This window comes from Tenebrio molitor, chromosome 1, assembly GCF_963966145.1.
Source record: "Tenebrio molitor chromosome 1, icTenMoli1.1, whole genome shotgun sequence".
Lineage (NCBI taxonomy): Eukaryota > Metazoa > Arthropoda > Insecta > Coleoptera > Tenebrionidae > Tenebrio > Tenebrio molitor.
In genome coordinates, this window is record NC_091046.1 from 31,133,861 (window position 1) to 31,160,803 (window position 26,943).

Genomic DNA, 26,943 nt, shown 5'->3' on the forward strand with positions numbered 1-26,943 from the left:
AACAAATGTCAAGTGTGAGTTTGAAAATCTTCAGGTTTTTTCAGAGTTTAATATTATTTTCTTGGAAAACATGAATAATAATAATAATTATTATTATTTTTTCTACTAAATTTTTGTTTTTGACTAATTACGATTTTTATTACACTCGAACATAAAATAATAGTCAAATGACTGCTATCCTGCATGACTGACAATGTTATTTTATACTTAAATAAAAAAAGTTTAAAAAAGCAGATGAAAATTTCTAAGCTAACGTTTAGATGACATTCATCGTACTTTGTATTCTGATTTTCACGGCACTCTTAAAAATTTTATAATAAGCTGAACCACAAAAAATTGTTTTTTTTTTCAGTTAGCTATGAACCAAATGATTACTTTCAATACATCATTAGATTCAGAAAAAAAAACCTTACCAGACCAAGCCTAAAAAACTACATGTGTCTATTTAAAAAAAAAAGTTGACTATCGTTAGCTATTGAAGATAACGCAAAAAAAAAAAAAAAATTATGGCTGTTTTGTAGCGCTTGAAAAACCATATCTTTGATTTTTTTGTTCATTGAAATCAGGTCGTAAATAAAAAAGTTATGGGTTGAGGCGTTTTTCATCAAACAGCCTGTATACCTACATATTTCTGACAATAAAATTTGTATTTTTGTTTGCAAGTGTACCTACTGAAGATATTTTCTTCTTTCAGTTCGGCTTCGGGTGCTAGTCGACGTCTAGTGCAAATATCGAGTGTTAAGTGAAATTAGTGCAAAACATGTCACTGGTAATAAGTTAGTGCACGTCATGTTGTCGTACATGCTACCAGTGGACGAAAAGCCGCCACCGGGTCCTAATAAGGAGCATATGCAATTACCTTTGGGTTCTGAACCATTAACAAATGGTAGGACTTCCAGTCCTATCAGTAAAGAAACAAGTGTCAGCAGCTTCATTAGCGATGTTACTACAGCAACCGCAAGTCACAGTTCAATGACGCCTACTAGCACCAGTGATAAAGGAAAGCCTAAGTTAGTCATCAATGGAGGGAAACACCAAACACTGAAAAGGTAAAAAGTTTTCAAAATGACGAGCTTGACTTATAAAATTAGTTAGTGTAATATAAAATCGGGTGAAAATAAATCCACGAAGTAATGTCGGTTTGTTGCTTGAAATATTGGAACTCGTAACATCCATTTTTTTATTTATGATAAATTTCGTATTTATAGCGTTCTATTTTTGTTTTTTTTTTTTCTGGAATGTATTTAGATGTGTTGCGGAGAATCTCAGTGAACATGTACGGTTGACTTACGTAAATTTTATTTTTAACAGAGAACTAAGTTAATTGATTCGTTATTAACAAAAATAGTTCAATGAAAGGCAGATTTGTATACATTTGTAAGTGATTGTTTGTAAATATCATCATTTTTATCTCATTATTTTAATTTAAGTTTAGCATCTTCATTTTTGTTAGATAAATTGATAAGATGAACAGCAATGTAGTGAAGTCTTACAGTAGTTATTGGTATTTGATTTTGTTTCTAAGACAAGTTATTGTAGCGTAACTAAATCAGGTTCCATGAATGATATAATTTGAAGCGGAACTCTAGGAATAAGCCATTTTGCATAGGTATTCAAGCACGAAAAATTATACCGTACAATTTTCTTATAACAACCACAGTTATAGAACATCTGATACAGATTAAAAAAAAAAAAAACGGAAGTAGCAAAGAACCGACAATAGTTGTTATTCCACAGTTTTATTTATATTCCTTGTAATTGAGTGCCTTGAAATTTAAAATAAAAACTACCCACCGTTATCAAATACATTTCTATTCTAATCTACAATAAGATGTATCGGGTGGTTTTTTTTTTTTTAATTTCACCTCGGAGTACGTAGCTAACGCCTACTATGAGGTGAAATTTAAAAAAACACCCGATATAAAAGAACAGTTACTACTGTAGGTATACGGATTTCCGTTTCATTAAACCCTACTTACATTGCGCTATTTTTGGAATGACCTAATTTTTTTAGTAAAAATTATTCAATAATTTCTTGGAAATACACGTACATTTGTGGCATTACGAAACTTGACATAGAAGATTAATGTTTGAAAAATATGTATACAATTTAAAAAGATTAATGATTTGTTACTTTGTGTAAAATCTACTAATATTCGTACGTATGTATACATGAGTTGGCGTATCTTTGAAAGACTTTTTTTTTATTTAATTTTTTAATTTTGTTTTTAAGAATAAGATCTATCAGAAGTTTTAAAAATTGAAAATACATATTTATAAAAGTTGCATAAAATGGCATTTTATTAAAAATACATATTTTACAAATAGCGGAATTACAAGACCAACATATAATTTTTTTTGATGTAATTAAGCATTTTAAAAGAATGTATGTAATTTATAAAGCTAATTTTGTCAAGTGATAGGCGAAATCATCAAATCATCCTTATTAAATTGGACTATTATAAGTCGTCGAATGATTAGGTCAAGAGATATTACATCATGTAGGTTGTTTGTTATTGTACATGTTTATTTTGTGAACGCGAATATTATCAGTTGTACACTCCTTATGTGTTTATATCACTTAATTAGATTTAAATGAACATTTAGTCCGCATTACATAATAATTTATTGTACTACACCGGGTGTAGAATGGATTTTGGTACATAGGCACTTTACGTGTAAATGTAAAAATCCTCGGACATTGGCTCCCCTTATTTTAGAACAAAGCCTTAAATACAAAAGTTGTAGAGTTTTAAAAATGGTTCCCAATTCTATTTTTTTTTGTTTTTAACATCTTCCGGAAGTACACAATAATAGACAAAAGAATTGAAGAATTTGTCAAAATAGCAATAGCTGTGAAGTGTAACCGAGGTGACAACACTGACAACCAAAGATGACAATGTCTGATATTTGACATGTCGAACTTGGAATTGGTTGCTCAGGATAGAATGCAGGAAATGTTGCTTGCATGTCTCTAAAAGACAATCCGGAGTAATACCATTTTACGAAGTTAAGTTTTTCTTCTTTGTTAAAAGAGTTCATTCTTTGAGGAATCAGCAAACTCTTTACGTTTGTCAAAAAATGAACTTTTTAGAATCTGCGTCTATAATCGGTCCATTATTGTATTCAATTTGGAGTCGTTTATGGCTATCTCTTAAAGCACTCGTAGTTTAATAGATCTCTAAGAAAATGTTTATCAATATTTCAGTGTATTATTGTCATTTACACCAAAAAACTTCCTATATTAATGTTCAAACTCTACTTTTTAACATATGTTGCAGATGTAGTTGCATCCGTTACCTTGAATTACCAATTAATACAAAATTCCCTAGAATTTGAAAATTTAATTTTTTTATTTAAAAATTAAAACCTGGGTGCAAATTCTAAAAAATAACATAAAAAACTCGTTTTATAAGGGCATTGGCGCACTCGTCCCATAGAACCTGGACTACACCTGGAACTCGGGCGCCAAATCAACTGTTATAAAACTCAGAAGGTGTTAGAAAATAATTAGAAAAGAATTTAGGTACATACATTTTTTTTACTCTTCAACTTTTGTATTTAAGGTTTTGTTGGAAAATAATTAGGGGAGCCAATATCCGAGGAAAATTCGGAATTCACAAAATAATCATGGGAAGCTATAAGTTTTTAATTTGTTGCAACCAAATTAGGGCGTTTTCGGTAATTATATGAAGTTCGGAGAAACCTTGCTGGAATTTTGTAAGGGGACATTCTTCCACAATGTGTTGGATGGTTATTATTTATTGTACAAATACGAGTACGTAATAATAAAATTATGGACATATGTACAGTCGTTGACCAAAATAAAATAGGACAAAGTGTTACCTTAGACAGTTTTACAATTCAAAGATTTGTGTAGTGTAACTGAGGCGTATGTGTCTCAGATTACAACTTGATTTGACTTGACGATTGATTTACAAAAAGTTAGTTTGTGTTTTTTCACTTGTCATCTCGTCACTGTCACTATGTTCAATTGAATGATTGTGAGTTTTTGAAATATTGTCGAATGATGACACTTATCAGAATTGTTTTTTTTATTTTTGACACTTTTGTTTCCTAAGAGATGGATTTCGCAAAAATATCGAATTACACAATCGAAATTTACTTTGTCCTATTTTATTTTGGTCAACGACTGTACTTGTATAATTCCAAAAAATTAATATTACTAATTAGAATAATAATTTGTAATGAACTGTATATTTTTAGATATTTGTACCTATGTATTATGTTTTAAAAATAGTTTCAAAATTTGATTACAGTTTTTCTTAGGATTGGTTGCATGTTACACTGATAATAGTTAAATTTGGCACAACCTTAATAGTAGTTTATTTGACGAGTTTGTGTGTAAATTGGGCCTTTTTTGGCACGAGTGGGCCACTCGTGCCAAAAAAGGCCCAATTTACACACGAACAAGTTGAATGCAACGTTTTTTTGTTCGACGAGCCCCTTAAAGGCTCCAAATCGCTTAAAACCTTTAAAATTAGCTTGACGTTTCGTTTTGACAAGTTGTGACATTTATCAAAATCCGTTCACATAGGAGAAAATTCTCAAATTCTGACAGTGTCGAACAAAAAAAATAATTATTGATGCTATAATTAGTATAATTAAGACAATAGTTTGTATGAATTTAGTCTGCTATTGAAATTAACCTGTGTTTGTACAAACACAGGTTCTAACAGATGGGATAATTTTTGTTTAAAATTTAAACGTACTGTTTTACTCTCGGCTATCAGAAGTCAAATAATGAAGTTTATTTTATACAAGTAATAATTAGAAAATGCTTTTTGGTGGATTAATATGTAGCTTGTAGTATATCTAGACATCAACGTTTTCAATCATACACCTTACGCTTTTAAAAGTACATAACGGGTGTTTTTTTTAAATTTGGTGTCGAAGTAGGCGTTGAACTGTCGATTGTGAATGCACTATACAGGTAACGGATCACGGATCAGCTGTTTAAATCTTACGCTTTTACACGAGTGGTGCGATCTCAATCGACTCTCCAACGCCTACTTCGACGCCAAATTAAAAAAAACACCCTTTATGTACGAGTATGTATACACATAGTGTGAGATATTAAATTAATTATTTTTTTTTACAGGACTTTATCGATTATTACTTTAGAAAGGAATTTGATACTTTTTACCGACTATCTATAAAATTAGTTTATTGTTTTTAACTGTCATAAATTCTCATTTTTCTCCTTTGTAAACTGCCTCTTAAACTGCCCAGAAGCAAAATGAGCAGATAACGAACCGTTGCCCTAGACAACACATTCAACGTTACATTTCTGACAGGTCTTGAAAAATTTGTCAAAACTGTCAAAAGCAAATGCAAAACCATTTTTAAAAGATTTGGAAGCTTCAGGGACGTCGTTTCAAACAATAAAATTTTGTATGCAACTCGTTTCTGGGTAAATTGGGCTTTTCTAATTGCCCTCGAGGCCTTAAAACCCTCACTACGCTCGTGTTTTAAACTTGTCCCTCGGGCAATTAGAAAAGCCCAATTTACACAGAAACTCGTTGCATAAATAACTATTACCTATAGAATTGAATGTTTTTATTGTTCTTCGTAATGGGAATTAAGCTCTTTTAAAGAATAGCGTTCCCCTGGGAATATCGTCATCACAATGAGGTAGTGAATGTATTCTGTAGTACCAATAACTTACATTTACTTAAATTAACAGACCGAGTAGTACATTTAAGTTCTTCACTATAGTAGTTTTAATCAGATAATTCATTAGATAAATGGATTTTTTAATCAATTAATTGATACTTCATACAGTAAGTACTGTTTCAATTATTAGTTTTAATCTAGTGTTCCATTAGTTATTAAACAGTTATATTATTATGGTTATATTTAGCTCAATTATACATTTTTATATTTTCTACATCGTCATTGACCTTATCGCTGGCCTATTTATATGCATAAAGTGTTGATGCCAAAATCAACTGTTTAATTATTTTATTATGTTTATTATAATATGCAATATATTATGTTATGTATCTATTATACAGGATGAGTCGGAAGGAACGGCCAATACTCCATGAGTGTATTTACAGGTGAAATAATGTTTAAAAAACTCATATGTTTTTATCCGATGTTCATTTGTTTTCAAGTTATAGGGTAATAACGAATAAATAAAATTGTAAACATTAACATTGTCTTAATAAGCGCATTCTTGTATTAAATGTTAAAAAATACCGCCGTTGACCTCTAAACATTTTCTGCTTCGTCTATGAAGGGCGCTTGTTGCTCTCCTAATTGCTTCAAGCCTTTCTTGCCTGCAGTATTTCTTTCTATACGTCCCGAGTGTTCACTTGTACTTTGTATATTTCATTTTTCAACCAGCCAAATGTTTTTTAGCCTCAAACATGGCACACTCTGATTACAAAATCTTTTAAATCTGAAAACAAGCGAAAATTTGGATACAAGTGGAACGTTAGATCTAATTTTTTAATTACGTAATAACTTGATAAGAACACATGAGCTTTTTTTTACATTATTTTCACATGTAAATACACTCATGGAGTTTCGGCCGTTCCTCCCGACTATGTCCACGGATTGAGTTACAAATAGGAAAACACTTTTTATTATTTTTAATTTTTCAGAAAAAGTCACTCTTAATTCTGATCTACTTGTTTTCAGGCTCCTAAGGCAGTTTTAATTTTTGGATTAGCTGTTACAGTTCTTTTTTTATTCGCATCTATCTCGAAAATTTGGAATTTTTTTAATTAAAAAATCGAGAAATTTGAGTAGGCGAATTTTATCTTCAAAATCACATTAGACATTACTATAGCTACCTACTGCAAATGTGCTTAAGCAATTTACAAAACGTCAGACTACACATTGAAACGGTGTAATTGTTGATAGATAAATTTCTTCTTATAATGTTAGCTCTACAAGTGAGAACATACTTAATTCAATGTTATGGTAGTGGCGATCTTTGCTATCGTGAGGTGATCACCAAATTTAACGAAAAATATCCTAAAACAACAATTTATTTCTCAGGTGGCCGTCCGAAAATTAGTAAAAAAATTTGTGGAAACATTCTAAATGTTAAAAAAATAAGAAAACATTTAGAAGAAAATGATGCAGCATCCATTTTAGTTTTTCATTCAGTTGAAGAAAATCCTCAAATGTCACTTAGAAATAGAGCTTTACAAACTGGAATTGAGTTTATTATTATTTATTATTTAATTCGGTTTGCAAACAATAAGCAGACACGGTTTCATAAAAGCAAACCGATATTTCTGAAATTTTGCATGGAGCGATGATTTTACATTGTGAATAGCTTTTCTTAATGACGTTTTGCCGTAGTTAGTACTGAACAGCTACTTTACCTAAACCACCAAGACCTCCTTGATTTGAAACAATAAAAAATATATCGGGTGTTTTTTTTTTTAATTTCACCTCATAGTAGGCGTTGAAGAGTCGTTTGTGAACGCACGATACAGGTTACGGATCACGGATCAGTTGTTTAAATCTTACGTTTTACACGAGTGGTGCATTCACAATCGACACTTCAACGCCTACTACGAGGTGAAATTTAAAAATACACCCGATACATAAAATTAGTTTCAAGTCAAGCAGGGTTTAATCTCCAAATATGAAATTCAAATTCAAAATTTTCTTGTCAATCATACTTTTTTGTAACTCAATCCGTGGACATACTGTATCTGGATATACTTACACCTACACAGTAAATTCATATAATGTAAAAAATGGAAAAATGAAAAATTTATGCACGTATGTATTATTATTTGCTCCTTTTTTTGCAAAAAAAAAAGAATGGACGCCTCTAATTGCATGAACAGATAAAAATGACACTGAAAGAAAAAAGGAATCTATAGCGGCATTGATTTATTTGTTACTTATTTATTACAGTGTTGTGTTAGAATTGAATGGTTTTTGAATAATTTTTTGGATTTTATAATTTTCATTTATATGTTTGATGTTTTGATCAAAATGCCATACATACTTACAGTCGCGAGCATTAAATTTTGGTCGTCAAGGTCCTTCTTTGACGCAATCAAAAATGCTCCATTGTAAAACGTCGTAAATATCATAACCTATCATCATGTTGTATGACATTAATTGTCATTTTTTTCTCATTTTTTTGACACTTTGTTGACATGCGCATAATCAGGCAGGGAAATTTTTTAAATTTGTGACAATCTAACCAAATTTTGAAATGACATTGACGACCAAAATTTATTGCTCGCGACACTACATGAGGTATTAAAAATAGTTTTTAACTACAGTAAAGTGTAGTCTATTTTAAGAAACCACCACCGAACCACCAAACTTGTGAACATTACTAAGTCACTGTTATAGTTAAACAGTACTAGGTACTTAATTATTTAAAAAATGACTTTTACTTTGGAAGTAAAGAGGTTTTGAAAATCAAATAGGTATAGCAATAGAAAGTGTAATAAGTATCTACTATAATCGTACAAAAAAATCAAAATGTTTTCTGCAAGTCTTTAGTTAAAAAGTATTTGACAAGTGCCTCTGTTTTGACGAATTTCCTGAGCGATGTTTTGAACGCCGAGTCGCCGAGTACTCGTTCGTGGCTGGTTTTCAATTTCGTGAAGAATTTCTTAGTCTGCAGCTAAAATACGATCTTCTCGTTGGCGACCAAAATCGCGCTTATTCATTTCGAAACGCCCGAAATCGCGGAGATACTGCACAACATTTGCAAAGGTTCGTGTATTGGGAAATATTCTTTGAGGAAACTTTTCACGGTAGTTTTGCCCTGCTAGTTCTGAATGTCCAAGGATTCGCCATAGATCGAAACCATATCGGTTTTCTCTAGGTTGGTGAAACCTATTTGTGATTTAAATTGAGGTTAAGATTGAGGTTCTTGTCAAAGTGACTTAATTTTGAATTCATGACAACAAAAAAGACTACTATGTTTTTTTTGAGCCATTTTTTTCCCATAAAATTCAGTGGCTCCCAAACTTTTTTGAAAAACTTTTAGCCCCTTTCTCTCGAAAAATATCAACATTTGTGTAAGGCATCATTGGCTCAATCGTTACCTATTGTGGAGTTCTACCACTGGTTAAAATATCTGCGCAACGTTCAAAGTCATCCTGTACATAATGCCAAAAATAAAAAAATACTTTTTTAAAGTAATTTATGATAATTGTTTCAGCTTTCTTTCATTTTAAAGAACAGAATAAGTTAACTTAGTGGATTACACAAAAACATGTTGCAATTGAATTTTAAACAATTTATATAAATTCGACTTACATAACATACACAGGGTGCATAAATTTGTTAGCTCATTTACATTTTTTGCCCAATATAAAGTGAAACTTCCTAGATTTAAAAGATCTTACATCTTACGCCCTATTGTATAATATGTTTTTAAATATGAATCCTTTTTTACTACCTACAGGTTTTTAACTGTGTGAAAAAATACGTCTGAATATACAGTTATCTGTGGATCTGTTTTACATATTTATTCACAAATTTGTTACGAAGAAATAGAAAGTCAAGACTGTCAACCAGAATAAGAACATATAAATTGAATTTAGGAATTTAGTCAAATATCTAATTTTTTATCACGTTGAATTCGAAATTTTTATGTTTGATATGTTGATAATACACATTGTAAATACACAGTACAAAACATTGGGAATGTACACAAATATGTCGAGATTTACCAAAATCTTGGAAAGAATGATGTAGTTCTTTAATGTCAGTTACCTTCTTCGTGAAGGTACTAGCGGAGGCCGGAAAAAGAGTGAACGTACTATTAATGTGTGGGGAAGTAGTCGCCTGTACAAAATACATTGGCCAAATTTGGATGTAATTGTTCACCACTACAAACTACTATGTGACTGCAATGAATCATCAGCACAAACAAGTATCAGTTGCGTCATAAAAACAATTTGTGGCCAGTTATATTATAACCCAAATACATCAGCTCGCGTACGCAAGTTTTTATAATAACGTGGTAGTTTCAAATGGAGATGACATGCAAACACGTTCTATATTCAGCAGAGTGGAAGGCATTAACTACATTCGAAGCATGAACACGCTTATTCCGGGTATTCACTGGGTCACCACAGCTATTCTTGTAGTTCGTGCGAAGACGACATTTTGTCTGGAACTTCTTATTTTATGTACGAGTATGTACATTTTTTACCCCTACTTCAAAACGAATCCTTGCTTGGGTGCAATTTTTGTGAATGTTAACCCACTAATACCTATCGTTAATATTCTAATCATAATCCAGGCTAGTTATTTGTGCAGTATGACAATGACATTGTTTTCTTTATTTAACAATAATAGATCTTCAAATTTAGAAAGTTGAAATGTACATAAATGTTATGCACACAAAAACGTTCACTTGAATTTGAAGAGACCTTGACGGGTGCCAAATAATGAAAAAGATCTCGATATAACTTCATAATCAAAACGGAATGCACAGTTTTTCCATCTGTAGCAAGTGCTGCCAATGTTTTAATGACTTGCCACTAATTAAGCTCCAAATCACGTGGCAGGTGTCGGCTACCCACTTGAGTCAATCTGAGCCATCACGTCATGTGATATGTGATTTATTTTTCTTCAAACACATATTAACAAATCCGATTGTTCTCAATTGACATATGACCGAAGGTCGAAGTTAACCCGCCTTAATGGAATATATTGGCAGGTTTATTTACGATGTCAGATTCAATTTAAACCGTGTAGCTCCCACATGTTTTTGAAAAAAAAGTTTACATAGGCACTAGATCAAGGAAGATCGTCAATATCTCTTGCTTCTTTAACTGTATGTAATAGTTATAAATAGGTGCTTTAACTTTGCGTCAACAGCAAGTTGATTTTAGATGCATACATTAAACCAGCTCAGTTTTTACGAGTAAAAGTTATATTTTTGTTGTACCAAAAATAAAATCAACGGAAATGCAAATATATATTGATGTATGTTACGTAGTTATTCTTAGACACCACACTAGTAATTACGCTTTATTTACTTTTATTACAAAATTTAGAACTTTGCATTAAAAAATTCATCAAAGAGAAGGATAATATGTATATCTGACGTGTAGTCATCACAGGCATATTTATTTATTATGCTGGGTGTTCGTACGAAAAGTTCACAGGGGGACGTTATTTAGTATAGATATAACATTATTATTCCGCCCCAATTGCCCAATTCATAATTTCAAATGAAACCCTATATTTTTAATAACGGATTATGAAAGAGGACATTATTTTTAGTAGTATCTTTTTTGGTGTCTGCAAAAAAAGTGATAAGATTCAAAAATTAAGTTTTCATTTCGTTTCCTTAGATACATAACCGGGAACGTGGTATATAATTAAAAAAGTCAATGGGCCCGATTTGGCACCAGAAATTTTTTTAAATGTTTAAAATGAGTTTGAGTATGCTTTCAATCCTTTATTGATTTAATTTTGTTGCTCTAACCTCTAACCAGATAATACGGGTGATCAAGAATGACTGACTCTGTTGGTAACAATGAAATTTGTCAAATTTGAAATTTACCATCAAAGGTTCATTTTTGTAAACGCATAAACATAGCCGGCATAACCAAAAATGTTTTTAATGTCGTCTCAAGTTAAAAAATCCGGTCAGTGCCAATTACGAGACAAAAACCACCACTACTTTTCAATTGTTTCATTGCCAACAGACTCAGTCTTTGTTGATCACGCTGTAGTTATTTTCATATGAGTAGCGCTGTCACATTACTTTTCAGGTATGAGGCCAAAATTTGAAGCACGCGGCGTCAGCCAAGTGCTGTAAAGCAGGCCGAATACCTGAAAAGTGACAGCGCACGAATATTGAATAACGTTTTTCACGTTCGTTTGGGCAAAGTCTTAAAAAACATTAATTAATTGTAAATTTTGAGGTTATCTTTGACAGATGTCAAATTAGGTATATAACCGGGAAAGAAGTAGGTGTGTACATATGCAATTTTTTATGCTTCAATGTAGTACTATAAAATAAAAGATGCCCTCTTTCATAATCCGTTATTAAAAATGTAGTGTGCCATTTACAATTTTGAAGTGGCGGTGGCTGGGGGCAGAGTGGTAACGTAATAATTCAACTAAGTTACGTCCTATCAGTGCTGACTCAGATTAAAGACACCAAACATAAACTTTTCGGTGCGTACACCTGGTATAAATTTTTTCATGTTGTGTCTATAAATTTTTAAATGATTAAGTAAAACATAGCCTTCATGCTTGATTACACACACTTTGCTTCATATTGAATACTCATGATAAGTACATGTGTAGTGTGTATCTATTGTATTTACATTTGCCCAAATAAATCAAAAACAAATACGTACACTTTTTTATTATGAAAGTAAATAAATTAATTTGATCATGGTTTAAGGCTTGCAAGGTTTAGGTAACACAGAGAAACGTTGTTGGTATAGTGACTCAGACTTTTAACATCTAAATAATATCCTTTCATTGCATAAATTCAATTACATTTTTTCAACAATTATTTGTGGGTGAAAAAATTGTTTGCGTAGATAATTTAAACGTTTCTTGTTGGCTGCCAATTAGTTCTTATGCTGTACGATTATTAATTTAATAGTCTTTATCAAACTGCGAAAACAGTTACTTCAGTTTCTTTGTCATAAAATGTATTCATGTTCAGATTAAACTTGATTTTACAATAAAAAGAAAATTGATGGTTCTGGAAAAAGCAAATTAGATATTAATTAAATGTTGGCTGCGTTGTGGACTATTTCGCGTAACATTACCGACAAATTAGATTAATTTTAATTATTTCAACATTTTAATCATTCTGGTAATTAATTTTTCTTGTATGTACTTCTAAGAGGTGCATACTCATAAAATGAAGTAAATTGAGTACACCAACGCCAACGACTAGAAGAAGAAGGGAAGATGGGTAATTTATATCTTGCATGTTTTAACGTTCTAACGGTACAACTTTTTAATGTTCTGAAACATTTTATGATTTTTGAACTAAAAAATATCAAACGAAAAAACTTTTATTCACAGTACTTTAACGTGTATTTTCTTTTTTCTATATGATTTTTAGTGTCACATATTTTTCAACAAAAATAAGTCATGTAGTTCTCGATTTGTAACACCAATGATATTCTTCCGGCAGTTCCATATCTAATAAGAGAATATCCAAGTCAGCTTTCATTAGCGCTTCACTTTCAGTCAGAAACATTATGATTTTATATTTATATTTTAGATGTTACGCTTTTAGAAGTAATTTATTGAGTGGTTAAGTACGTTAGACATTTATAAAAATGAACAGGTGAATCCTTTTTATCCCAGCTGAGGTCAACATTTTTGCAACCTTTTCCATTCTAAATAAAATCTCTTTGATCCAGGCTTGGCTTGTTTGTCGATTTCTTCACCATCATCTGCCTGAAATTTCATTCTTTCTATATTTCGGAAGTGTTCCTGGCAAGAAAATGATAATTTAAAGATATTTCTTTCGTTCGTGTGTTTTATTTGTTGGCAAGAAAAATTTAATTCATGAAGTCGTAGTAGAGTCACGGTTTGGCGGCATGAGAACCAGTCGACAGTTCCTGGTTCCCTACTGGTGACGTTCTTGGAGAACGGAGATTGTCGTGTCTCACGTTCTACCGTGAAGGTCAGAGATGAGCTAGGTCAGGGGTGCCGTATAAAACTAGGGGTGATGGCGGTGGTCGGTATTGATCGCCAGCAGCTGTGGATGTGTGGGTGAGACGTTGCTGCAGAGGTCTGAACGACGCTGCTTTGTCTGGTCTCCCTGGATTGGCGGGGCGATGGATTTGATGTTTATACTAGGAGTTTGATTGTGTTTGTGCCATAGAGTTGATGGCTCCCGGCGGCAAATTTCTGCTTTTCTCCTCACGCTTCTGCTCCTGTTAGAAAAAGTAAAGAATGGAACGTTACGTGTGTATAATATGTTACTGCAGTTTTATATCATTTGTGGACCTTGTTTGGAGTACCGTCATTCTTTCTACTCACTATGAGATACTAAAGATATTCATTTAAGTAGGTACTATTGCTAATGAGGACACGCACAGTATTCAAGATAAAAAAAATATACAACACTTTACTACGAATAGTCGGGTGGTTTCACACTTTTTGACATCAGTGATATCAGGCCTCCCGTAGTATCAACTATTCTCCCCTAGTAATCAAATTTGAAAAATATTTCAGAAACTATTCTTCATATGATAATTATAACGACACAATCCAATTGCAAATCAAACACGCATTACATTTTTTTTTACTGTGAATTGTATCGAGTTCATACTTGGCAACAATTTCTAGTTTTTGAAATAAGATAATACATATTTAAAAATCATTGCAAAATAGTATACAGGGTTATTCACCAGAGGGGTATTTCTGAATTTCTTTTTGCCGCAACCCATTATACACATTGCAACAATATCTTGATTTCAAATTTTGAAAATAATTACATACAGGGTCTTTCACAACTCGCGCCCTAGAGAAAAAGAGGAAACAAGAGATCGCATTTGGATGAGTAATTTTGAAGAAAAAAAAATCTAACTTAAAAGATATTCGAGAAAAGACAACTTAAAGTTAACCAATCAGAGATCTACACCTCCAAGGTGTATTTGCCGTAATTTTACGTTGCTAGGATTTCATTTAAGAAAAAACATCTTTAAAATATTTGGGCGATTGGAGTTTTTTTTGAAAGATGTCACTGCCAAATTAAATTTGTAATAAAAAAAGCCAAAACCTTTGTTTATTTGGTTACAATCATGTATTCAGCCGCTGATTATTTAGAGATGATAATAATTTTTGGGGAATGTGAGCGTAACGCCAGGGAGCGAGCAAGAGTCTTCGAAGAACGTTTTCCAGGCAGAAATGACAATTATTTTTTCGTTTGCAACACATTTTTTTTATTTTTTGCTACAATACATTGTAATAATAATTGAAATGACCTAGACAAAACTTGCGAGCGCGGCCGACCTGGTCATACCAGCCAAAAACCGATTTATTGTCAGATCCGAGATCCGACACTGGTGGCTCAGCTCAGGTCCGTGGAGTCGCTACACTCCAAGCATCTCCTAGAATCGCCCATAGGCTTTGCTTAAGCAGTAGACATCTGAACTTGCAATGTAATGACAGCTCTAACATTTCAGATGATTAACCTAAATTTGTTGAGAATGAAAAATCAAATCTAATACTGTCAAAATTACAGTAACCCAAACATTTTTTGTAGCTGATGGTATTATTTTTGAAACCTAGCAACTGGCTTTATTTGGTTGAAATAACATCACACCTCGAGATGCCCTTCTGGGATTGGTAGACTTACAAGTCTTGTAACTCAGTTATGAAAGCAGTAGTAAATTCTTTGTTTCTATTTTTTGACAACTTATTGTCGTCGGCAGGGCGCGAGTTGTGAAAGACCCTGTATAACTGAATCCAGGACGGCTCTTAGTCCTGTTTCTTTGACATTAAAGCAAAAAATCTTTGAAAAATTTGTTTTTACAATAACGACGAAAAGACTGATATGCTCCTCATTTATGGAGAGCGTGGACTTTGATTTCTAATTTAAAAGAAATAACACATTCGATTTAGTTGTTACTGCCGTTGGTATTGTTGGTTGCGGCAAAATAAAAATTCAGAAGTATAGTTTTCCCATTTCTAATTTGGTTTTACTACCAGCCCTGTTGTCAGGGAGTTAAATACCCCGACAATAGGCAACTACCGCCATAAATCCTAGGACTGTAAAAGAAGGTCTGTTGTCTGACCAGGTACAATATGTTCACTATTGCCAAAACCACAACCCCAGCCCCTAATAATTACAATTGCACTGCCATAAAACCAAATTATAAATGGGAAAACTATACCCCTCTCGTGGGACGCTTTATTATCACATGAGTGTGTTTAAAGCACGACGAGCTTAGCGAGAAGTGCTATAATGGAACGAATGTGATAATACGTCTTATTAAAAGAGTATAATGTACTATTTTATCTACTTTGCTTTACTAATTCCTGAAATTTCAGCTGTTCAAGTTTTCATATTAGACTAGGGACTTTCGCGTGAGTTGGTAACAGACATTTTTCACAAAAATTTAAGGTTATTTTACTAAATTTACTTCGTAGTTTCACTGGTTACCTTGACGCATGACGTCAAACGGCTGATTTTGCCAATGTAACAAAACCTAAAAGTTACCAAAAACAGTTTAATAATAATATGTATTTCAATATTAAACTGTTTTCGGTATAATAATGAGCCTATTTCTCACTCAAAGTGGATAAAAGTTATTTATTCGAGTTACATGTGTCAGAGATGCTGTCATCTTGTGTTTTCAAAATTTATCCATAAAATTAATTTAGTATGTAACAAAGATGACAAAAATTAAAAGCTCTCTTAATAATTTTATTATTATATTACTCAACACGAAAAGCATTAGAAATGGTACTGCTTAGATACAATATTATCACTTTAGGTGAAGGAGTAATTAAGTTAGTAGGTTAATTAAGGTTGAGTGCTTTTTCCACATTTCATCCATTACAGCTTGAGACAAAATCGAACAATTCTTTGCCATTTTGTGATATTACAAAAAATCTTCAATTTTCAGTTTGATGCGTAAAAGTTTAAAGTGAATTAATTTTTATTTACGCTGACCATCTGGTATATGGGTGAATTTAACCTTTAAACGTACAGTACTAAAACACAATTATTCAAATGAGGCTGGTGACTCATTAATAAACACTACGAAACACCTACTACAAATATCATTGTAAATAATTGCAATTGAACATGAACACGAAACCACAGAATGAAATTTCTGCGAGGAATCTGCTGCCGTCCCACGGGTTATGAAGCTTTTTTGTCAATAATCCGGCCAATTATGTTAATCAACAAGATACCAACGAACAGATAGAATAACCATGTTCTCCTCTCATCCGCATGTCTTGTAGATGGTAGGGTACACAATTCAATTACCGTGCCATTAGTTTAAATAGCCCATAATTGCTTTAAAATGACTGGAAGTATTATATTACGTCAGTGCTGTTCGATGATTATTTTCCCTCCGTTATTTTAGCACGACTGATCTTCGACAAAAACTGTTTTGCTTTGTGACGATCGAGTATCGGACATCTGATAATTGAATTATCGTGTGTGCTTCTGTTTTTTTAACATTATTAAGTGGTGAAATATTTATATAAGTATGTATTTGTAGATTGGTTTACAAGTACGACGAAATTTTATTTTTAAATGATAAAATCTTCTTTCTTATTTTCTTATAAGTAATATCAGCATGTTGGTACTTACCTGTTTGTCAATCCGCATGCTATAATAAATTTCATGGCATGTAACGCTTTATTTGCGTGTAACAAGCAAACGAATGACTTCCTTGTAATTTGATTGCTGGTAACATCACAATAAAATGAGTTCCATGTTTTGACGGAAGAGTGCTGGTGCTTGTTCTTTTCAGGGATGGTGTTAAAGGATCAGCTAGCCGTGTAAAGTTGAATGTACGGTTTATTTTATGGCATAAAGAATTGGAGGATGTAATTAGGGACCTATAATGCATGTCTACTTCATGTGCAGAAATATCTCAATGAAATATGATTTTACAAGTTACTGTGATTTCAGGTTACTGCTCTTGTAACAACCGTTTTATTACGTTTTATCTAGAAATGTAATAGCCAACAACGTAGCAAGAATATGTTCTATGACCGGACTGTTTTCGACGAAAACAAGTTTATACGGCTCAATTTTCTACAAAAAAAGTTATTTTTATTCGGCACTGCTGTTATGAGTTTGTGGAAATGTTTAATTTGACAAGTTTTTTGCACTACTGGCTCTGAGATATTTTTATTTATTCACGAATGGAACTTACAATCAGTAATCAAAATTAAGTGAAACCGATCATGAACGTTTGCAAATTTTACTTCTTGAACAGAATTTTTTTCGTCATATTTATTGTTTTTTCTAAATTTAGCTTGTGAGATGTGCACAGAACATATGTGTTCTCATTTAAATGCCTGTTTTACTGTTGGACGTGCTTGACTTTATATCGCCATGTGGGAATAATGAAACTATCAATTTATTTATTTTAATTTCAGACTTTATTTTAAAACAATTTAATGTGTTGTCGAACCTCGTCTGTAATTGAAAACAATATTATAACATTTTTGCTAAGATATCTTTTATCTAAAGAAATTGAACGTTGAAGCTTAAAAGCATTAACGAACCTAACAACCGTACTTATTTTATGTTTATGTTATTATACTGCTGTTCACACAGTTTATATGATCTTAAATTTAAATACAAATGTCGAAAGATTTTTATACAAATGTTTGTTTTATAATAAAACTTTTAAAATTATGTTTGTTATATTTTATTGTATTAAGTAATTAACGAATTATCGATTTTTTAAACAGGATGTTCGTCGCTAAGCTCGTTAAAAAATAGAACTAAAATTAAACGGAGAAATTAGTTGTTTCCCGGTTTACAACTGTTACTTGTGTTCGTTGACTTGGCAGATTTAACGGAAAGGTGCCACTTATTATCCTCTACATCTAGTAGTGTCTGTACAAGAATTACAAGCAAAAAGTAAATTGTATTGTATCATTGCAAGTAGAAGGGGGATTCCTGAAAATAACAAGAAAGTAGTAAAAACGTGGACGTACGTTTTGTGAATGTATGTACAGGGTGATTCAAGTTTTACCGCCCGCACGATTAACTCTATTAAAAAATTAGTAAAAATTACGAAACTTTAGGGTTACATTCCCTTCATATAAGGCTTCAAACGTGTGCAATCAATTTTCCCGTATCACTTCATTCAGAGCCATAAAATTTAAAAAATTGATTTTGACCAAAATAAAAAGAAAATCCGTGCACGCTCATAATTAATTCAAAGAACATATTTATGAAATTCGCATCAAAAGAAAATGATTAGTTTTTGAATTATTCCAATTTTAATATTAACACCGAAAAATGATCAAGATTTACAACTGCAGTGTCATAAATAAATACTTCATTGTTGGGAAACATCTGTTCAGAACTTTTCCAGTAATTCTTTAGTCCCTTTAAGGTACCATAAATAACCCATGTCAACTTCTATTGTGGAAGTGACCGCCCAATTTAATAATAAATCATAGCTAAATTTTGCACTTTAATATCGAATTTCATTTATTTTAAAAATTTTTACTGAATGTTTGAAAGGACTCTCAGTGAAAAATTATGTAAATTAATCTAGCGGTTATTGAATTAAAACGAAATATTTACTCGTTCCATTAAAAAATTTGAAATTTTTACAGAATGTTCTACAGCGTTACACAATCATTCCTGAATTTTTTGAGAATTTTAAATCGATTAGAAGTGTGTGTTTTCGCTCGGGCGGTAAAACTTGAATCACCCTGTATGTATAAATTTGGACATTCTCTAAGAAATTCGAAACTAGTTTTAAGGAAACGCCCATAGTAAAATATTCATCCCTTCATTGAAATTACATAATTATTTTTCAACAGAATAGAGATATCTTTTATCATCCAGTACATTCTAGATGGGTACTACACTCAATAAATAACAATGTAAGGAGAAAATTCATTGTAAAAGGACACATGTTTTACTGATTCATGGGTATCATGAGGAAAATCATCCCTTTATGCTGGCACAGTAAAAATGGATCTTATTGTTTTGTTACTGTAACACGTGCAAATTATCGAAGACATTTTGCTCACATGTTATTAACAAAATATAATGTAGAAAATAACATTTATCAGTCTGTCGCAGTTGTGTTCTTAATTCCTAATGTAAACTTTTTTTTACCGTAGAGGAGATGGTGGAAAATGCAATACAAATATACCAAGTTTCACATAATGCGCACACCATATTTTAGAGTTTTTTTTTAATTTTAATAAAAAAAAATTAAAATTAAAAAATGGTATTTAAAAATTACCTTTTGATTAAATTCTTAATAAGGATAAGGTTTTAAAAATGTCATAAATAATACATATATGGGTTTTTAGGATATACATAAATTAATAATTTGTTTTATAATCATGCCAGTTTTAAGTTTTATATTGGCTTCAGAGTGTAATACAATAACTTTTGTTGTGGTGAAAATGGTAATTTTTCGCCAAGAATATGACCATATTTTAGTTATATGTATCTACTTATTATAACACATTAAGTTACAATTGAATAGATGGAGTGTACACAACGTCTGAAATACAAATAACATCATTGTAATAAAATGCCAAATAAAACGAGCCAAAGAAGGATATACGGAGGTAGTGAATGAGATAATGTGACTCCTTGGACGATTTTACAAGAGTTATTATTATCGTTGATATAAGCGGATATTATGTTTATAACGTTGTGTTTGTGTAGTTCATTAGAACAAAACGATTAGGTTATATAAGCTTTGCAATTAATTAACCCACACTTTTGTTGGTATGAATCAGTAGAATACTGAATACAATTTTTGCTACATATAAGCATTTTTTGTGATATTTTACACCTGTGGGTGTTGACGTGTACGAACAAACGAAATTGGACAGGGGACTGTCACCAATTTTGCATCAAGGTACACTGTTCCCAGAAATTAACGCTTCACTTTGGAAAATCTGAAAATACACACCGCACAACAATAGCAAATGGTCTGCAAACTTTTGGTATAAATAGACTAAATTTAATCTTTAAGAAGATTTCAACCCTATATTGGAATGATAATTGATTTTCGCACTGCTTGTGTTAATTTTTGTTGACTGTATGCAAGACATTGCAGAACCATCTCGTTTACCACAATACTTTAGAGCGAATTAATCAATGACTGTAACTCCTTATGTTGATGCAATATGGATTTTATACAATTCCATTCTCGGAAGGATAACACAGAAAAAAAATAAGTTAAAGTTCAAATTTTACATGTTATGTACAGTGTGGAATAAAATGATTTACATCTAGTTACATTTGCATTACCCTTGTAAAAATACGAAATGGCGCTCTACAAAAAAAAAGAAAACCTAATCTGAAAATATTCCAAAATTCCAAATGTGATTTATTGCGAAGGGATGATATGAATGCAAAGTAAAGATTGAAATTAAAAAGGAGCTAACAAAAGCAAGTCACAGCTAGTGTTGAAAGTGGCCACCAACGTTTGTTAATTCAATTTAGTAAATTGTAACAATTGTCAATTCGATTGATGACATTTATTGACAGAACTAATAGTTCGGCACTTCAAAAAAAAAAGTAGAGCGGTACAGGAACATTTACATGTGCAAAAATTCCAAAGGTAACTAGATGTAAATCATTTTATTCCACACTGTATAAACAAATGTTATGCGATAATTATTGTTGTGGGGAGTGTAGTTGATAGTTGTAAATAAATCACAACAAATCAGTTCTTATTCGGGAGTGTTTTAAATTGCAATAAGAGTTTTATAATAGTAGTTTATTTAATGAGTTCCTGTGTAAATTGTTTTTTTTTTGGCACGAGTGGGCCATTTTAAAACGCGAATGAAATAATCGCTTAAAATCTCTAAAATTAACTTGACGTTTCGTTTTGATAAGTAGTGACATTTATCAAAATCCGTTCACACAGAACAAAAAAATGATAAAATTTATTCAATAATTAAAAAAAAAGAAAAATTGTCACAACTGCTTCTACAAAATAAACTAGAGAAAATGGTTCAGTAGCGTATATTTCTACCTCTAGCATGAATGACGGCTTCACACCGTCTACCCGTGCTGTTAATAGTGGACAGGACATCTGCTTGGTCCTGATTGCCCCAAATAGCGATTATCTGCTCACCAAGTTCACCCAGTCTAGCTGGAGGTGGCTGAAGAGCCCAGACTCGTCGCCCCATCATGTTACAAACATTTTCTATCCGGTTAAGGTCCTGACTCCTTGTTGGCCATTCCATAGAAGCAAAACCGACTTCGTCCAGATAGTCGGACACAATTTTGATACTATGCGGTCTTGCTGGAAGATTATCCCTGATAAATGGGGTAAATGGTACCACATATTGTTCCAGGATATCTGTTACATAAACTGTGCTATTCATTGTCCCTTTGGGAAAAACATGCAAATCGGTACAAGCCGTAGAACATACACCATCCCAAACCATAACCGAGCCACCTCCGTAAGGCTGCCTTCCAAGAATGTTGCATTGGGCATAGCGTTTCGATTATTACAGAAAATGATGAGTGAAAGTGATGCGTTCTGGGAGCAGTGTAGTATCCAGTCGAGTGATGACCATTAGCATTGTAGGGCTGTTACCGTGGGTACTATTCAATTAAAATTTTGTCTTTATTACTGGACGAGTAATCTTATTTACATTTAATCTTATGTAATTTTATAGGAGAAAATGACGAGCTTGACGGATGGCTCCAGAAAGTAAAAAGGATAATAAGTCTTCACAATTCAAAATTAAAAGAAATGTTAGAAAATGAAAACCAAAAAATATTACAAATGCTTAAATATATCCTGTTCACGTTGGATTGAACATCAGTGGTGCAAATCGCACACATTTAGCATTAACTTTCATATGAGTTGTCATAGTAACAGGTCAGGTCATTTGCACCACTGATGTTCATTCCAACGTGATTCCATCTTGAATTAAACATTACCTTAATAAATGATTATAAATAGATGGAATGGAAGTTCAATCTTTTTTGGTTGCCTCAGCCCACCGAACCATTTTTTATATTAATAATATTAGCTTTTACATAGTTTATTTATCGAGTTCGTGTGTAAAGGCCCACGAGTGCCATAAAAAGCCCAATTTACACACGAACGAGTTCATACAGGAGAAAATTCTGAAATTCTGACAGTGTCGAACAAAAACATTCTTTTCGTGTTCGTTTCCCGAGATACATAACGTGAAAAGTGGTATATTTTATATACAGTATGTCCCCGGATTGAGTTTACAAGAGAGAAAATTTTTTTTTTTGATTTTACGCAAAAACTTCAGAGGAATAACATTTTTTGCTTCATCTGAAACCCCCATTTCTGTTATTACAAAGTCTTTTTCAACACAGAGGAAGACTTAACATTAAAATCAAAGAAAATGCAGAAAAAATATGTTCCTTTTTTTTTGAAAAAATCAAATGATAATTGAATATAAAACTATTCTATTAACTATGCGCCGTTTTCTGTACATAATTAAACCCTGTATCGAAGTTTAAGCTTCTGAACATCCATGCCTGATACATAACTGTTGGGAAATTTTTCATTAAAATTTCTAATTATGTGACAAAAACCGGTCCAACATTGGATTAAATAAATTCTTTGTTCTAAAGACATTTTGAAATAGTAATAAATTGTTTGTCAAAAAACCAGGCCAATTGTAATAAAATTTATAACATAAACATTAATTCTAAGTCCAAATTTTTACAAAAAATGTTAATTTAAGAATACAGTGTATCAATACTGAGATTTTAATAACGGAAATGGGGATTTCAGATGAAGCAAAAAATGTTATTCCTCTAAAGTTTTTACGTAAAATAAAAAATAAAAATTGTTTTCCTCTTGTAAACTCAATCCGGGAACATACCTACTGTATAACTAAATACAGGGTTATTCACGAGAGGGGTATTTCTGAATTTCTTTTTACGGCAACCCATTATACACATTGCAACAATATCTTGATTTCAAATTTTGAAAATAATTATAACTGAATTCACGATGGCTCATAAGGCCCATGCACAATGGCGTTAACGTTACGTCGATGTTAACGTTAGATCCAATTACGTGTATTTCAATACTTTTTATAAATTATTTCCGTTGGCTAATGTTAGAATGTAACGTTAAGAATCCAGAACATTTCTAGAACTAACGTTAACGCTAACAATATCATGCAACATTAATTTTCATCATAACGTCATTGTGAACGGTGCACTATGAAATACATGTAATTTTGAATTTCTAGATCTAACGTTAACATTAACGTTTTAACATCGACGTAACGTTAACGCCATTGTGTATGGGCCTTTAGTTCTGTCTCTTTGACGTTAAAGCAAAAAATCTTTGTCAATTCGAAAAATGTGTTTTTACAATAACGACGAAAAGACTGACATGCTCCTCATTTATGGAGAGTGTGGAAAGAATTCTGTCGCCGCTGCGGATGTTTAGAAGCCGATGGTAGACACTTCGAACACCTTTTACACTAAATTAATTTGTTAATTTATTTGTTGAATTTTGATTAAATACAGGTTATCTGCCAATCTGACATTTCTCACAAATCTATCCAACTTACTTTGATTTCTAATTTAAAAGAAATAACACATTTGATTTAGTAGTTACTGCCATTGGTATTGTTGGTTGCGGCAAAATAAAAATTCAGAAGTACCCCTCTCGTGAATAACCCTGTATATAAAGTTTTCAGTTTATATATCTAACTTGACATCTGTCAAAGATAACCTTAAAATTTACAATTAATTCATGTATTTCAAAATTTTTGCCTAAACGAACACGAAAAACGCTGTGTGCACCTCGGCCAAAAAGTGCCTTTTGTCCTCTTCTGTTTTCAAGTCTCGACTGCGCCTCAACTAGAAAACCCAGACTCGGACGAAAAGATGCACTTTTTGGGCCTTGATATACAAATAACTATTTCGTTGTCTAAATAAAAATATCTAAAAAATTATTGGAAATTTACAGTACACTGCTAAAGCATGGGTAGTTAATAATGTAGTCCTAGTTGCTTAGCAACAATAATAAAAAGTGAATTTAATCATTTCAAATTGTCACGCATTTGTCACGTTAGTTTGCAAATTAAATTGGAAACCCACATAAACGTTGAAATGACCGTCATCGTCTTATTTTATGGAAGGGCATTAGAAAACGCCTGTGAAGCACAACGTCTTTGCCATGAGGCATGAGACGTAGATTGTCGGACCACCGCATATTTAGTGCCACCGTTCAACGTCTTCCAGAAAACGGAGAATTTGCATCCAAGACTTGAAGTCGCATCCGCGAGAGAATAGAGCTTGTTTTGGATGTTGAGCCGATTATTCTGGATCTCGTCGAAGAGAATTCAGGTATTAGCGCAAGAAGAATGGCTTACCTTGTGGAAGTTTTGCCATTTGTTTTGTGGCGAACACTAAATGATCAGGACCTCCATCCCTACGACGACGACGTGCAAAAGGTTCCACAATTGAAACCATACGATTTTCTCCGTAGAATTTGATTTTGTTAGTGGTTACTCAAAAAAAGAAACACCACATTTTGTTGAAAAGTTACTGACAACAGACCCTCATGAAATCTAGGAGAATCACTTTTTGGATCGATTTACTGTTAATGTTTGTAGAGGGATCTTGCCGCCTTGCTTAACGGCCGCTGCACTAATCCGGGAAACCGCATTATACTTGGTATCTTTACGATGAAGCTCCTTTTTTCCTATGGTGCGGAGGTGGTTTCATTAGAACTTCCCAGAACGATACGGGTGATCAAAAAGCACTGTCTGAGTTGGCAAAACAATTAAGAACATTTTTTTCTTCAGCTATTTGCAACACTGCATTCGCATATGTTTTGTTGGTTTATTTGACAGATATCTGAGTAAAAATAAACGGTGAAAAGAAGTTAGTCTTGGAATACAGAACAATTATCTAACAATTAACTAAAGGAAATGTTCGAAATGCCTTCCATTTTGCTCTAAACATAAATTAACTCTTCTTTTTAGGCTCTCGGAACAGATTCACCAGCATGTTTCATTTAATTTGAAATGTCAAATCTTACTTGTCAATGATGCGGCTGTCAGTGTCAAGCCGTCAACAACCGAAAGTTACTCCAGTTGTATGTACCATTTAAAAATAAAAATTCATTATTACCAACTCAAACAGTCCTTTCTAATCACCCCATAGATAAAAAGAAATGGGCGAGTGCCAGGATCTCTTCTTACTCCGGATCTTAAACCATGTATATTTTTTGTGGAGTAACATGAAAATAGTAGATTATTTAACGAGTTTGTGTGTAAATTGGGCCTTTTTTGGCACTCGTGGACCTTTAAAACACTCGTTTCACTCGCGTTTTAAACTGGCCCATTCATGCCAAAAAGGCCCAATTTACACATGAACGAGTTGAATACAACGTTTTTTTGTTCGGCGAGACACTTAAAGGCTACAAATCGCTTAAAATCTTTAAAATTAGCTTGACGTTTCGTTTTGCCAAGTTGTAACATTTATCAAAATCCGTTCATACAGGAGAAAATTCTCAAATTCTGACAGTGTCGAACAAAAAAATCAGTTTATCCGGTGCCGGTCAACACAGTCGAAGAACTCATTACAAATCGTATTCAAAACGTTACAGAAGAAATTAGAGGAAATCCAAACATGACCAATAGAACTCAATAAGCGTTTGTTTGTTTGTTTGTTAATTTCAATATTAATGAATTATTTTGTCTAAAATATAGTGTATTAATGGACCTCATTAATACATTATTTTTCATTAATCAACGATTTTTGCGATTTTGACGTTTTGATGATATTTTGATGTATAAGCAACCTCGAACATGCGTTGTTTGCACTTACCAATACTGCAGCAGGTAGTGCAGCAGGTAGTGCAGCAGGTAGTGCAGCAGGGTTTTCTATATTTTATAGCTTCATAACTGCACAATTACGAATTCACTTTTTCAAAAGCCGAACTTTTTGGTTATAATTCACATGTCATATTTTTCAAAGGTAACTATGTTTTCTTAGCAACCGTGATTTTTACGTGAAATTGAATGTGAATGGAGTCGACGTCTTCTGACACTCTTTGTGGAAAAGTGAATAGAAAGAATAGAAAAATTTAAAAATGGCCTACCCTGAGGACAAATAAAGGATGAAGGTATTTTATAAGGTCTCATCTTTATCGAAAAGATGAAATTGGTTTTGATTTGGCGTTAATTTGAAATTTTGTCACAAAAAAAAAGTTTGCGGTCAACGAAAAAATTTTGTAATCAACTCGTTTGTTAATAGGCGATTTTAATAATCTC

At 32.4% G+C, this 26,943-nt stretch overlaps 1 protein-coding gene across 1 annotated transcript in view; it reads left to right on the forward strand.

Annotated features, from left to right (window-relative positions):
• LOC138139512 (uncharacterized) overlaps window positions 1–26,943 on the forward strand; it is a 73,244-nt gene that overhangs the window by 2,654 nt on the left and 43,647 nt on the right. The window contains exon 2 of the mRNA XM_069059849.1: window positions 695–1,049. Coding sequence (XP_068915950.1) covers window positions 790–1,049 — 260 coding nt within the window. The 5' untranslated portion in view covers window positions 695–789. The remainder of the gene's footprint in view (window positions 1–694; window positions 1,050–26,943) is intronic.